The sequence below is a fragment of the Emys orbicularis genome, chromosome 24 (genome assembly GCF_028017835.1).
Source record: "Emys orbicularis isolate rEmyOrb1 chromosome 24, rEmyOrb1.hap1, whole genome shotgun sequence".
Taxonomy (NCBI): domain Eukaryota; kingdom Metazoa; phylum Chordata; order Testudines; family Emydidae; genus Emys; species Emys orbicularis.
The window spans coordinates 11,388,543-11,402,887 of NC_088706.1; the positions used below are offsets into that span (position 1 = coordinate 11,388,543).

Here is a 14,345-nt window from a genome sequence, read left to right on the forward strand (position 1 = left end):
CTCTGGACTGAGCAGATAGTTCTCTAGCTCTTTAATAAAATATTATTGTGCTCTCATAGACACATAGAATAATTTTCTCCCCCAAAACACCAACTCCAGTTAAAATAAAGTTGATTTTATTATATAATTTTTAAAAAGTAAAATAATTTGATGTATTTGTAAACGTTAATTAACTGCATTTAAAAAAAAAACACAAATGACAATGTGCTAAATATTTAAGTAGTTACAATGTACTTTTATAACAGGCACATGGACCTTTTAGCTTCCTGTCCACACTGGTTGCCCAGTGAGTGAGACCTTTTTGGGCTTCCTTGCCCACATTCACTATGGCTGCTTAGCGTGATCTTTGGACGGTTTCCCCATATTTAAGATGGCTACCCGCTGCATGCGTACCCATATTTAATATGACAAATCAACAGGCGCGTTGGAGATCTTGCCCATATTCAAGATGGCTGCCCAGTGGGGTTATTCCGTTCTTTGCCCCTATTCAAGATGGCTACCCAGTGTGGCCATTGGGCTTCCTACCCGCTCTCAAAATGGCTTCCCTTCACAATGCCGGACGTTCATCCAATCTCGCTGCGCACCCACTCTTCAGCCCGCCCCTTGCCTCCCTTGCAGCCAATAGACTTCGCAGCAGCCGCCCCAGGCCCCTCCCCGTGAGACGAGTGATCCCCGCCTGTGTCGTCTGGCCGACAACGGCGGCAGCCAATGGGGTGTTGGCGAGGGTGAGGCGGGCCGGACGGCGCCGCCATTTTGTGAGTCTATAACACGGAGCCGTTGGGTTCGTTCCTGCTATTCCGGCGCCTCCACTCCGTTCCCTGCGGGTCTCCTCTCTGTGCAATGGACGGGTGAGTCCCCGCTGGGCCGGGCCCTGCTACGGGCGGAGACAGGAGGGGAGTTGTTTGAGCCCTCACTGGGCCGTGGGGAACTCGGCACCTCCTAAGGGGGCTCGGGCGTTACCTGCGGGGGCGGCGGCAGCGAGCGTGTGGGGGGAGGGTTACCTGAGAGGGGTCCGTTGAGGCGGCGGGTGCCCGACTGGATCCCCTCCGTCGTCGCCGCCGCCTCCAACTTCCGCCCCGGGCCCCTGTGTCACCGTGTGGGGGCCGCAGTAAGGGGGAGGGGCGGCCCCCCGATGCCTCCGCTCCGAAAGTGAGGCGAGGCCCGGAGAGCGCGCGGTGCCTCGTGCGGCCACCCCGGCGTTCGGAGCCGCGCGCGCGCTCGGAACTTCCCTCCCCTCCCGGGTGCCTCCAGCCGCCTCGCGCTCAGCTGCCCGGGCGGGATCGCCCCCCAGTGCGTTGGGAGACAGAGGCGCATGATACTGGCTTCCTCGTCGGCGCGTGGCTGGGCCCTGCCCTGGTCCGTGCACCTGGGCGTGGGGGACGCGCGCTCCCCCCTTGTGGCGCCCCCTTTCCGTGCACCTAGAGAAGGGGGATGGCTCTTTTCCCCCCTTCCCCCAAAATAATCCAGACTCCCCCGTGCGGTCGCGGAGTGGGAGGAGGTTTGCCATGTTTCCTGTAAATTGCCTGGGTGTGGGCCGTAGCGTCTGCTTGGGGAGGTGCCTGGGAAGCGCTGCAACAGGCACCCACTCACCTTAGGAGTAGCAATCACTCACGGTTGTCCCGGGCGGGGACTCTTGCAGGCGGCAAGATTGTGGCTTTGGGCGCACCCAGAGCTGCCTCAGTAATGGGTTACACTGCCATTGCCCTGGCCTTTCCACAAACGCTTTTTGAAGTGTAATTTGGTTTATACACGCTCACGCTACGCTTTGAGGAGCTTTAATGCCTTCAGGCATAGTTAGGGAATTTATTGGGAGTATGGCTTCCCTTGCCGTGTTACCTGGGCATCTCAGGTTAAGCTGTAACAACACAACAAGCCTTGTGGTAGTGTTTCCTTGCCCTTCTGTAGTTTAACTAGCAACCTTTTTCCAGATAAAATTTGCCTTGCTAATGATGTGGCCCCCGTAGTTTTGCAGGAAGCAACTTTTGTATGCCAAGTAATGTTGCTTCTCTCTCTAGTGACCACCCCATCTATTTTAGAGGCATTTCCAAATGTGGTGCTTAATGAAGACATCACTTAACAGAAATGAGGCCTCTTCCTACTTACCTTGTCTGGAAGGGTAACTACTGCAGTGCGCTGACTTTTAAAGAGAACAAGGTTGTTAGTCAATCCAAAATATTTGGCACTTCCAAAGAGACAGTAGTTAAGTATCCCAAAACCTTAAATTAGAGAGCCTAGATTAATGACTGGCTTCATAAAAAGTTTCATTCACAACTCTAGATCTGAAAGGGATCAGAGTCTGGTTCCTTATGTAAAGACTACCTTAGTTTGCTCAGGAATTTCAGTTCAGCTTGTTACACTTTTAACAGATAACTGCTCAACATGTTAAGTTGGTATAAAACAGTTATAGAAAAACCTTAATTTACAGCTGTAACTAATTTGAAAAACTCTATTGTTTTTGTGGTGAGTATTCTTTCTACTACTCAGGGTAGATTGTAGGAAAGCTGGCTTAGTTATGTAAATTAAAATACTTATTTAGACAGTTGTAGCTTTTCGTCCTGTGCAGCAGAGGTGGCAATATGGGCTGAAGCCTAAAATTGTAATTATTCCATGTCAGTTAAAGATCCCAGGACGTGGTTCACTTTTTCCTTTCAGAGCCTAGCTGCTGTTCGCTGGGCTCGTGATGAGATGTGGGGAGTTTCTTTCTTCTGGAAATTGTTCCACTTCTGCATAGCTAACTGTCCATGACCTTTCATCAGTATTTCTCATGCTTACAATCCTGCTTAGTTGCATTTTTTGTTCTTAAGTTGTTTTTGGTATAAATTGTCTTGTTAAATATGCAAGGGAGCTTGATATGGCAAAGATTGCATATTAGAAAATGGCCCGAAAGAATGTCATCCCAGATCACTACTTTCAGTTTTCTGTCCATCATTCCAAAGGGAGTGTTGTTCTTTCTATGTGAAATTAAATTTTGCTAGAATTGGTGGCCCGTACTGTTAAACTAGGAGAAAACTCGGTAACTTAGACTTGGTTGCCAGGACCAGTGAAACTTGCTTGAGAAACAGCTGTTTAAAAGTATATTCAAACTGAAAATTGAGGGCATACTTTTAAAAAAAAATTGACTAAAAGCTGTTGTGTTGTGTGCTATTCATGTGGCCTTAGTTATCAGATAGATTTACAAAAATATTCCGGAACCAAACAGTTTTTGGCAAATAAAAAAGCTGCCCTTGCTGGATAACTTTAAATACCATTCCCTGTAAAGGCTACTTTATGTAAAACATTTCCTGTGTATGAGGCCCTCAAGAGGAACAGGAAGCAAAAGAAATTGCTCAAGGATAACTTTGAGAGGCTTGGAAACTTTAGATGCTCCTCATTATTTTTCTGCCTCTCTGGGAGGTTTTTCTTTGATTCAGGTGTGCAAGAAGCACTCTGGCAGAAATGGTATTTTTTTAAACTGAAGAAACACCAGTATGTTAAATAACTTTGGAGTGGTTACGTGCAGCAGCATTCAGTTGGATTTTCCACTGATGTACAGATGGGTTTAATTACTCCACTAAAGTCTCCCCCTCAAGATAAAACAAAACCCATCTGTCTTCATTGGTGACTCTGAACACCAGTGGGATTGTAAAATCCTGCAGTCTCATTCAGAGCTTTTTTTAATAGCAGTCTGAGCTAGAGAAACCATAGTGTAGTTTCCTGGCATCAGCCATTGGAGTAGATTGTGACTCCAGCTGTAAAATTGCTGGGTTATGATGACATGGCAGGCTAGTTCTGAGGCAGAAGTATGAGAAGTTGAGCTGGCTTATGCTAGTACCAGGGATACTAGGGGGGAGGGATAGCTCAGTGGTTTGAGCATTGGCCTGCTAAACCCAGGGTTGTGAGTTCAATCCTTGAGGGGGCCACTTAGGGATCTGGGGCAAAATCAGTACTTGGTCCTGCTAGTGAAGGCAGGGGGCTGGACTCGATGATCTTTCAAGGTCCCTTCCAGTTCTAGGAGATAGGATATCTCCATTTTAAAAAAAAAAAATTGTTTAAATTGGTGAAACCTGAATGATTTTGTAATAAGCGTGAACAGTGTTTAATTACCTGAAAAATTACTAAAATGCAAGGGAAAGTGTAGCAACCGTAGGTTGTGGTAGAATTAAATCCCTTTGAATTCTAAAATTTTTCTTGATGCAAGTATGGTTACTTTTTTCATATTGCTATGCAGGACTTAGTAGAACCCAACTTTTAGCTGGTTTCTGTGATTCAGTAGTGGGTCACTGCAGACCTGTTGGCTTGTGACTGACAGCAGGATCCTCTCTCATTCCAAGTATTTGTACAATGTACCCTGTACTGGGGAAGGCTGACATAAGAATTCAAGGTTCGTGGCATGGTGTGTACCCTGAAGGGCTACAGGGTCAATGGGTATGTGCTGCCCAACTTTACATCACTACTTTACCATATTTTGGACTTCCTACAGCCCAGTACTTTAGTTATGCTCAAGCAGTGGTTCTCAAACTGTGTCGGGATCCTGAAGTGGGTCGCAACCCCATTTTAATGGGGTCGCCATGGCTGGTGTTAGATTTGCTTGAGCCCGGGGCCAAAGCCCTAGGGCTTCAGCCCAGGGTGGCGGGGCTCAGGTTACAGGCCCCCCTGCGCAGGGCTCGGGCTTTGTCTTTGGTCCCCCTTCCTGGGGTCGTGTAGTGTCAGAAGGGGGTCGCGGTGCAATGAAGTTTGAAAACCCCTGTGCTAGAGAACCTCGAACATACTGAAAGAATTCTCCCTCCATCGTGAATCGTTTTACAAAAAAGGTGTAAATGTTGGTAATATGAGTATCTCATTACCTTGAACTGCATTCTCCATTTGGCAGACTAATGACTCTCAATAACAGGAGTTGCTATACAAGATCTGATCAGTGGTCCATATAGTCCAGTATCCTGTCTCTGATAGTGGCTAGTGCAATATGCTTTGGAGGAAGGTGTAAAAACCCTGCGGTAGGCAGACGTAGAATAATCTGTACCCACCACTAGGTGTCATCCAGGTCTCTAATGGTAGTCTCCACAGGGATACAAAACCTGTGGCTGGCCAGGGTCAGCTGACTCAGGCTTTCAGGGGTCAGGCTCTGGGGCTGAAAAATTGCTGTGTAGATGTTTGGGCTGGGGCTGAAGTCCAAGCTCTGGGACCCAGCCTGGGTCCGAACATCTACATAGTGATTTTTAGCCCCGCCATCCTGAGTCAGGTGATCTGGGCCAGCTGCAGCCGTGCCAGGGGTCTTTCATCCCTGTGTAGACGTACCCCAACAGATTAAACCTCATGCATCAGGGCATACGTCAGTGTTCTTTACAAAATTTGTTAAGCTGTGTCTACACTGCCACTTTCAGCGCTAAAACTTGAGTTGTTCAGGGGTGTGAAAAAACACCCCACCGAGCGACAAAAGTTTTAGGCTGAAAAGTGCCAGTATAGACAGCGCTTTACTACCAGGAGCAACCACCCCTCATTCGAGGTGGGTTTTTTTATTGCCAGGAGAGCTCTCCCCCAGTGATAAAGCATATCTACACTGCCCACGTCACAGCGCTGCCATGCTGTAACGTGGGCAGTGTAGACATACCTTTAACTAGAATCACACTCGATATCCATATAACACTGAGAAATCACCTTTGTTGTTGTGTTTTGTTTGCTGGGTGGAAGTTATTCATTGTAGGAAGTGTATCCTCTTTTGGGTGTTTGGGGGGGTTAACAAGGTTTTGTTTTCACTAAGCACTTTTAGCAGTCGTCCTGCTAGTAGTCTAATTGCTGTCACCAGTGGAGCTGCACTGTAGTGGAAGGGCTACTGTACATCAGGCACAGGCTGTTTTATTCAGGTTTAGATGAGGCAGTGGTAAGCCTGTCTAGTCTATGCAAGCAGTTCCACTGTTGCTTGCACCATTGGTATTGCGTCATTCTTGGGTGAATTCTGGATGCATTACTAACCCATCTTTGTAGAGGTAGCCACCCCGAGGGTCAGCTCCCTTGAATTCTTCTGCGGAATATTTGTGCCAGCTTGATAGTCTAAGTATAAAGTTTTGTTTTAAGAATGCTCTATATATGGATTGTATGGCCTATACAGGTGAATACTAGTGACTGTAGGAGAGTAATTTTGACACTTCACTCTTGCTGTGACTTGGCCCTTGGTGGTACACTGTTTGTCTTACATTCCTGTGAAGAATACTGGCTTTGGTACCTGCATACTCCTTTCTATGGTTCACTGGCAAAAAGGGGAAAGTTCCACTGTTAGAAGTGGAAGAGGTGCACATTCCTAACACTTCGGGGCATTGGGTCTTCACCGCAACCTTTTTTTTTTCTTTTTCTTGTATGAACTCTTTGGCTCACTTGTGAAGATGGGTGCACTTTGACTAGCTTTTTTCTTACTGCTGGATATTTGTGGCAAACCTATGTAACTTAATCCTCTTCTTTCTTTTTTCTACAGCATTGTCCAAGATATAACAGTTGGTACAAAGGTAGGCACTTCTCACTTTTTCTCTTTTTGCACTTGCTTAGCATTTGACCTAGTTTAGTGTTAGTTATAAACTTACAAAAATTAACACTTCAATTTTAAAGGGACTGTTTCTTATACTACATCTCAGTTGTTTTTTAACCAGAAGGCATATTTAATTTTCATATGTATGGCCTTGTTTTTACTCTGCTGTTGGAGGGCAGAAAGACTGTTGTAATTGTCGGACGAGATGTTCAAAAACAAAACACAAATGATGTTGGTGTTCAGACAAACTTGTGTTGTATCCATATAATGGACAATATATCTTGAAAGAGAAATTGCCAGTTCATTGGATTGAGACTGCTCAACTTACTTCATGTTTTTGTGGATCTCCTGTTCATTTGGATGTTGTGATAATCCTTTTAATGCTAAAATAAAAAGCATTTTACACATTGATTCTTATCTCTTGGGAGTACAGTAAATAGGACCTTTACCCTGCTAGTGTCTGGTTTTGAAAGTGCAGCCCTAACCCTGAGACTCAAGTGCTGACAGGAGCCTCCTTATCAATGGAGTATGATAATAGGCTGCTGTTCATAGTAGGAAACTTCATTCCTGAGAACTGCTAAACTGGAATGTTCAGGATAGACTAGCACTCCTCAGCTTAGTTCATTGTCAGAATCATAATTGTTAGTTTAAAGAGTTAAATTGGAAAGATTCATCAGATGTGACAAATGTGAAAAGTCGAACTGTCGGTGAAATGATGCAATTTGGGACAGGACTAAGAATTTAAACTGAGCTAAAGATTCATGGTGAGACAGGTAATTTGTTATTTCATTTATCTATTTTATATATTGTCTTAAGCACAGGGCCATTTTTGCTACATAAAATCTAAAAGCACTACAGGGAAGCTATTAAAGTGTAGTGTCTTTCATATTGAAAGAACAGAACCAAATACTAGTAATACCATAACTGTGGGCAAGTCTGTTAAAGTTCTGTGTGGTTCCAGTGAGCAGCAGACAGATGGAGAAGAGATCGGTTTAACATCTATAGGGGGGAGGTTACTACTTGTGCTACAGTATTTAAAACTTTATTATTAAATAGGGGGGAGGTTACTACTTGTGCTACAGTATTTAAAACTTTATTATTAAAAAGTATGAAAATGGCTTAGTGTGTAGTTTCTACTGTGACTGAATTTATCCTGGCTTTCAGCCTATCTGCTACAGGGAGGAGTTCACATTTTGAATAGGTTGCCATGCTGCTTTATGGGGAAGGGAGAAAAAACTGAGTTTTGACATTAACGAGAGAGATTTATTATTAGATGAATATAATCATATAGGTTAGACTTCCTGGAATGAGTCAATCACCTTACCCCTGGAGGATCTTTCCATGTAGTAGAACTTTTAATGACTTCACTGTAGTGCTAAAATGTACTTAAGGTGCTGTAGCCATAGGAAGATCTATAGTTATGCAAAGGAAAGCTTTTGCCCAGAAGAGTTGTGAAAGGTTAATTTTTGATATTCAAGCTCCAGTGATGGCAAGAACTTCAGGATGTTATTACATTTTGGGCATGCAGTTCTTGTATGTTGCATGATTTTAATCCCTTAAGGAGGGTATAGTTTGTCATCTAAATGGGGATTGGAAGAAATCACATGTCGGCACTTCCATTTCTAGCACAAGACAAGATTCACTTGGGAATGAAAGAAGCTACACAACTAGTGTCCATTCCTGAAAACTGTTCTGAGAGCGTGTTTGCTGGCTGTGCCCCTAAATTGTTGGCATGGGTATTGGTTAGATACAAATATATTTATTTTAAATCAGAAGTGTTAAATGATCTCCCTCCCCTATCATCCCAAATTATATTCAGGATATGCATGAGCAGAGATGGAAGAAACCATATTCCTTTCAGTTCATTATAAGCTTGAAAGATCATCGATTTTTAGTGACTTTTTTCCAGACTGTCTTGGTCCTTTTGTTAAGCAGCACTGTAGAGAGAGAGAATGGTAAACATCTCTTGAACTATATGTTAGTCAATATACTGGAAAAAAGTGAAGACACACCCAGCAGACTAATGTGGAAAGGTGAAAGGAGGGAAAAGCAATAGGGGAATGAAAAGTTACAAGTTATTTTCCTGAAGTCTCCTTTTATGTTGTCAGTCCTAATGTTTTAGAAGCTTACAGGCAGCTCTTGTGTGGTGTTCACACTCACGTTCTTTAAATCAGGCACTTGGATTAGACCAGTGTGCTGTACTTCATCCAGCCCAGCAGGCACACAGTAATTGAGTAAGCATCTCCACCCTTAATTAATCTGTTTTAGATACTTGGGTGGGCTCTTTCTTATTATTCTGAAGTCTTTGAAATATTGTACTTCAGTAATTTTGCTGTTGAGAACGCTAAGCAGTATTTCAGTCTCGAGAATAATAGTCCTGTAATCTAATTTTATTGTGCTTTAGTGCATTGCTGGATAATCTTAAGTATTTTCTGGATCATAGTGCAAGTTAGCCAGTCCAGAGGTTTAAAATATGCATATCACGTGTCCTAACTGTGGGTTTCTTCACATCTTAATATGCAGATACAGCTAGTTTAGGAAATGTATTACTGTTCTGTTGCTTACAAAGCCCCACAATTATTGGAGACCCTGATGGAAAGAGTGCTGCAGCCATAAACATGTGATCTGCTTAAGACTTCCTCTTTCAGCTAACTGACTCACTATCTGAAAAGAAAGGAAGGGGATAGAGGTTGAGACATTAGATTTGGACTTCAAGCTGGATTATTTTTCTGGCCATGTCGAAGACTCCGTTTGATGTTGGGTGAATTACTTAATCTCTTCATGCTTCAGTTCTCCATCTGTAAAATGGGGGTAATATAGCCTCTCTGTTTTGTCTGTTTAGATTGTAAGCACTTCAATTCAGAGATTGTTTCATTAAGTGTGTGCAGTGGGACTTTGATCTTAGTTGGCATTCCTAGATCTTCTAGTAATACAAATAATTAATTATGGTGATTTACTATTTTGTGCCAATGCACCATTCTTTGGGAAGAGAACAAATGGTATTGTATTTCATATCAATGAATTGCTGTAAAAATAGCTACCTATTGGATAATCCTAAACACAAAGCTCCATAGTACCAGACCCTGAGCTGTGTCTGCACTACCATTTATGTTGCTCAGGAGTGTGAAAAACACCCCTCTGAGCAACGTAAGTTTCGCTGGCGTAAGTGCTTATGTGCACAGTGCTATGTCAGCAGGAGAGCTTCTCCCGCCAACATACTACTGCCAGTCGTTGAGGTGGTTTTATTATGTCGACGGGTCCCATCGGCATAAAGTGACGACACGAGTGATCTTACAGTGGCGCACCTGCATCGATACAGCTGTGTCACTGTAAGTCCGCTAGTGTAGACACATGGCCTTAGAAATATACAGTTTGAAAACAGAGAAATAGCATCTGCAAAGTTAACTCTTAAAATATTGTAGAACAAGTTTTGTTAGAGTATGATACAGGCTGACTGCATAGAAGTGGTTTTGTGGTCAAGCCAGGCTCTTTGCCATGGGAACAAGTAATTATGGCTTCAGGCAGTAGGCCAAGAATGTGGTGAGGAAATTCCAGTCCCCTCTTATGGCTCTAGTTCAAAGGCTGTAACAAGCTGGCTCTTGTGGACTTGCTATTACAGGCGTGATCACACATGTAAGCCACATGTGTTTAAGCAGTATCCCAATGGCATGGTGATCAGAAATTGAGGCAAATAGCTGCATGTAACAGGAATGGTAACATGTTTTGTGGAAGGAACATAAGGAATCTAATGTCATCTGATAGATTTTTATGTACAGCTACTTCAATTTATGGATAGATTATTCATCTTTATGAGCAAATGGAAAACTCCCTCTAATGGAGTATAGGAACTCAAATGTTGCTTTATCTGCAACAATGAATTGTACATATTACTTCAACCTGCATTATGGGTTGTAAGCAAGAGATTCCAGGTAGCACATATTCATCTGCCAATAAATCATTGTTGAGAAGTGCCTTGAATCACATCTAAACCTTAGTTTACTCTAAATTACTCATTCATTCTTATGTAGAAATTAATTAGAATGACTTGATTCATAGCTTGCTTAAGCTCCTGCTCTGGTTACTACTATAACTTTATTTTTCCATAAGGGGATTCTTAAGAAAACCCCATGTGATGAAATGGTTAAATGAAAACATTTCTCTCCAGATCTGAAACTTGAATTTTATTTTTTAGACTAGCTATTATAGTTAAAAATACTTGAGACAATATTTCACAGGCATTGAGTAATCCTCCTCACTCCTGTGATTTATCATCTCCATTAATAGTTAAGGAAACTGAAGAGGAGATATTCAGTGACTCATCAAAGGCTACAGAAGGAGTCAGAGTCTGTGGTGGAATTAGAATTGAGTTTTCCTGGCTTCTAGTCCTGTGATCAGTGTACTTAGACCAGAATAAAGGGGCTCTATCTAAAACCTAAAATCCAAAGTGATCAGTTTCTTTTCCAGCTTCATAATCACAATCTGATTGGAAGTTGGTCTTCATCTCTAACATAACAATGTTTTGTTTATAGAAATTCTGACCTAAAGGTTGCTAGTATTTACCAAAGCAGGTTTTTGACACACCTTCTCACTATTGTGTAATTGCACTTTTTAGGTTAGTCTTTGATCTAAACTGTGTATGCATTCCTTAAACTGCATGTACAGGGTGAAATTTTATAGAGTAATTCATGTAGTCACAAGATGTTAAAGCTCTCCTAAGTGATCCCTTGTTTTGCTAAGCGAGGTGAGTCATTCAGTTAACAATTATTTTCTGGCATGTAGAAAAGCACTAATTGTACTAAGCGTTTCCTATTAATGCTATATAAAATATAACCTTTTGGTTTTAAGCACTCTCAAATAATCTTTAAACATCTTGTTGGTCACAAAGAGGTTAAGTTAGGTAGGAAGCCTGGAACATGAATGATATAAATGCTGAAGGCTATTAGCTGGGGTGTGTATTACCCTATAGAGCAAGAAATGACTACCTTACATCACTACTTTTAGCACAGGAATTTTGGGCCAGTTAAAATGGCCACACCTTTTATTCGCTCAAAGGGCAGGTTTGTTTTACAGGGTGTCTCCATAGTAGCTGTCAAGACTAGTTTTTGTGAGAATGAAGGTTAGGGAGAGGCAGACTAGATGAGAGGGTTGAGGAGCAGGGACTTCCTGTTAATGCAGAAAGTCTTTAGCTTATCATTGAGCTGAGATGGGAATAGAATAGGGGTTTAAATTTTAAAAGGGGGCAGAAGCAGCAAGTAGCCATGGTACCACTGTAAAAGAGCATGACAAAAGGTATACTTTGATACTACAAAAAGCCCTCAATAGCTGTACAAGTTGCTGTGTGTACTTAATCTTGTAACAGATTTTAAGCAGAAACTCTTTAAAGCTTTGATTTACTTACGTTAACTATATACTGTTCTGCATTCAGGACCTCAAGTCATCTTGTTTGTAGCAAGGTGTAATCAGAAGTAACTTTTAAAAAGTAACTAAAGTAGAAACTCAAGGATGTGCTAACCATCATAGCAGTGCCCAAACTAGGAAAAAGGTATTTTTAAAATTGTTAGCTAAATATATTTGAAACATCTCTTAAGATCTAATATAAGTGCAGTTTAATCTCTTCAAAGTTGGGTTAGCTATTCAGAGTGGATCCTAGAGGTAGCCTAGAGTTAGACTCCATTTTTAATGTTGGGGAGGGGGTTCTCTAGACAAGGGTACAAGTCTTAAAAATGTGTTAAAACGTCTTAGCTACAATTTTTTTTTAAAACTAACCATTTATCCTAATCTGCATATGCCTTAGGGTAGTATTAAGTAGTGTTTCAAATGGGACTAGCCAGCAGTAGATGTTTTTTAAAAAAATCTTTTTTGCCTAAAAGAATAAGGTTCATGTGGTACCACTTGTACGCCAATAACATCTGAGTGCAGCCAACAGGGAAGAGGCATTACAACCACCATTGGTTTAGATTTGCTTTGAGTTATGATACACACTTGATTATGGCTGAATTTGAAGATCACTGGAGCCGCTACAGAGAGTGCAAAGCACTTGTTTTGAGTTCAGTTGGTCAGAAAAGCCTCCAGAAACATCTAAGCTGAAGTTTAGATGTTTGACTGTTTGAAGACTGACACCTGCTTTGCAATCATAGCAGCAAACAAATTTTAAAACTACTGGTCTAAAGTATTAAATAGACAATAGATAACTTTCATGTACAGGTTGAACCTCTCTAGTCCGGCACCCTTGGGACCTGACCGGTGCCCAACCAGAGAATTTGCCAAACCACGGGAGGTAAATGCAGACTGCCAGCAGATCTCCATAGATGCAGGGAGTAAGAGTGCGGGGGCTGGAGGGAGTGGTGGTGCTGCAGCACACCCAGGCTTTGCACCCAGCATGGCCCCCCCCACCCGGGGGCCTCACTGTCACCCGAGGGCCTGACCGCCAACCCCCTGCCCAGGGGCTCCGATGCTGGTCCCGGCTGCTGGCCCCTGGCCCGGGGTCCCAGCTGCCGGCCCCAGGTTCTCCCCCTCCCTCCTGGAGCTTGAATACCCTGAATCAGCTGTTCGCAGTGCTCTGGAAGCGCTGGGAGAGAGGAGGAGGAGTTGGTAAGTGTGGGCCCACCAGTGCACAAGAGGCACAGGGGGAGGGGGCAGAGGGGGGAACTTGGCACTGGTGGATGCTCCGCACCCACTAATTTTTCCCCATGGGTGCTCCAGCGCCTATGCTGGACCAGGGAGTGCCCGATTAGAGGTGTTCAACCTGTACTATAATCACAGTTCATTTGTAAGATCTGATGGTGAACTCATCCAACGTTGAGATTCCAATCTTTAGACTTGGCACAAGATCATTTTGCACCATTTTGTCAGAAGCTGGGACTGTCCAACAGGATGGATCACTCAATAGTTGCCCTGTTTTGCCCATTCCCTCTGAAGCATCTGGCCACTGTTAGAAGATTAGATACTGGGCTGGGTGGACTTGGTCTGACCCAGTATGGCCAATTTGATGTTCTTAATGTTAAGTTCTGCTTCTCTTTCAATTTTGAGCTCAGGAAGGAAGTAATTCTGTATTCCAATAGTTCTTTTTAACTGATTTATGTGAAAATGCACCAGATTGCTGCTTCAGTGTGACCCAGACTGTTCTAATTTCCTGTGACATTGATCAATTTGCCTGTAGATTACTGGGAGGTAGGAGGGAAAGACTATGCGAATAGGAGCAAGTCCCTTACTAGAGGCAATCTCCTGTATAAAATCAGGAAAATAGACATGAGATTTGCCCTAGTAATTCAGACAATTCCTTTTTCTGGGTGAACTCACTCTTGTATCTTAACTCCACAAAGAGTATTGGCATATAACAGCATCATAATTCATGTTCATGCCATTAAGCATTCATTTGTCCTGTTAACTTCCATTCTAATGTATCTGATATGTGAAATCAAGTCTCATAGACGCACATTTGGTTGAATCGTCTAATGAAAAAACTCTAGCAGTGATCTTTTTCTGGGTGGTGTTTTTTTTGGTTTTTTTTTTTTTTTAGAGGGGGAAAGAGGAGGGGGTGAATCATCCCTGTTGAAAGAGAAATGTTTATCTAGCTGAGACAACCCTCGAATTTTCCTTCCTACTCATAAAGAAGCTTCTAAAAATGCTCATTAAAGAGCATGTATATCCAGCAAGTGTTTCAAAATTTGTTCTTGGTAGATCGCTTTGAAAGTTCCCACAGTGATACAGTTTTGAAGAGCTCACTGTTGTGTGCTATTACAATTTAAATTTAGTGTCTCATTTTACTGACATGGATCCCTCTTGTATCTTGAAAGTCTAACTTAACCCTTCAGAAACCAGATAAATCGGTTAATTTCTCAGGGCCTAT

At 42.8% G+C, this 14,345-nt stretch overlaps 1 protein-coding gene across 2 annotated transcripts in view; it reads left to right on the forward strand.

Annotated features, from left to right (window-relative positions):
• Window positions 1-724: 724 nt before the first annotated feature.
• Window positions 725-14,345, forward strand: part of PTBP1 (polypyrimidine tract binding protein 1) — a 50,440-nt gene continuing 36,819 nt past the window's right edge. Inside the window, exons 1-2 of one of the 2 annotated variants that reach the window (XM_065422144.1) lie at window positions 725-848; window positions 6,446-6,476. In XM_065422144.1, coding sequence (XP_065278216.1) covers window positions 841-848; window positions 6,446-6,476 — 39 coding nt within the window. In that variant the 5' untranslated portion in view covers window positions 725-840. The remainder of the gene's footprint in view (window positions 849-6,445; window positions 6,477-14,345) is intronic. The other variant, XM_065422145.1, reaches the window with a different exon arrangement.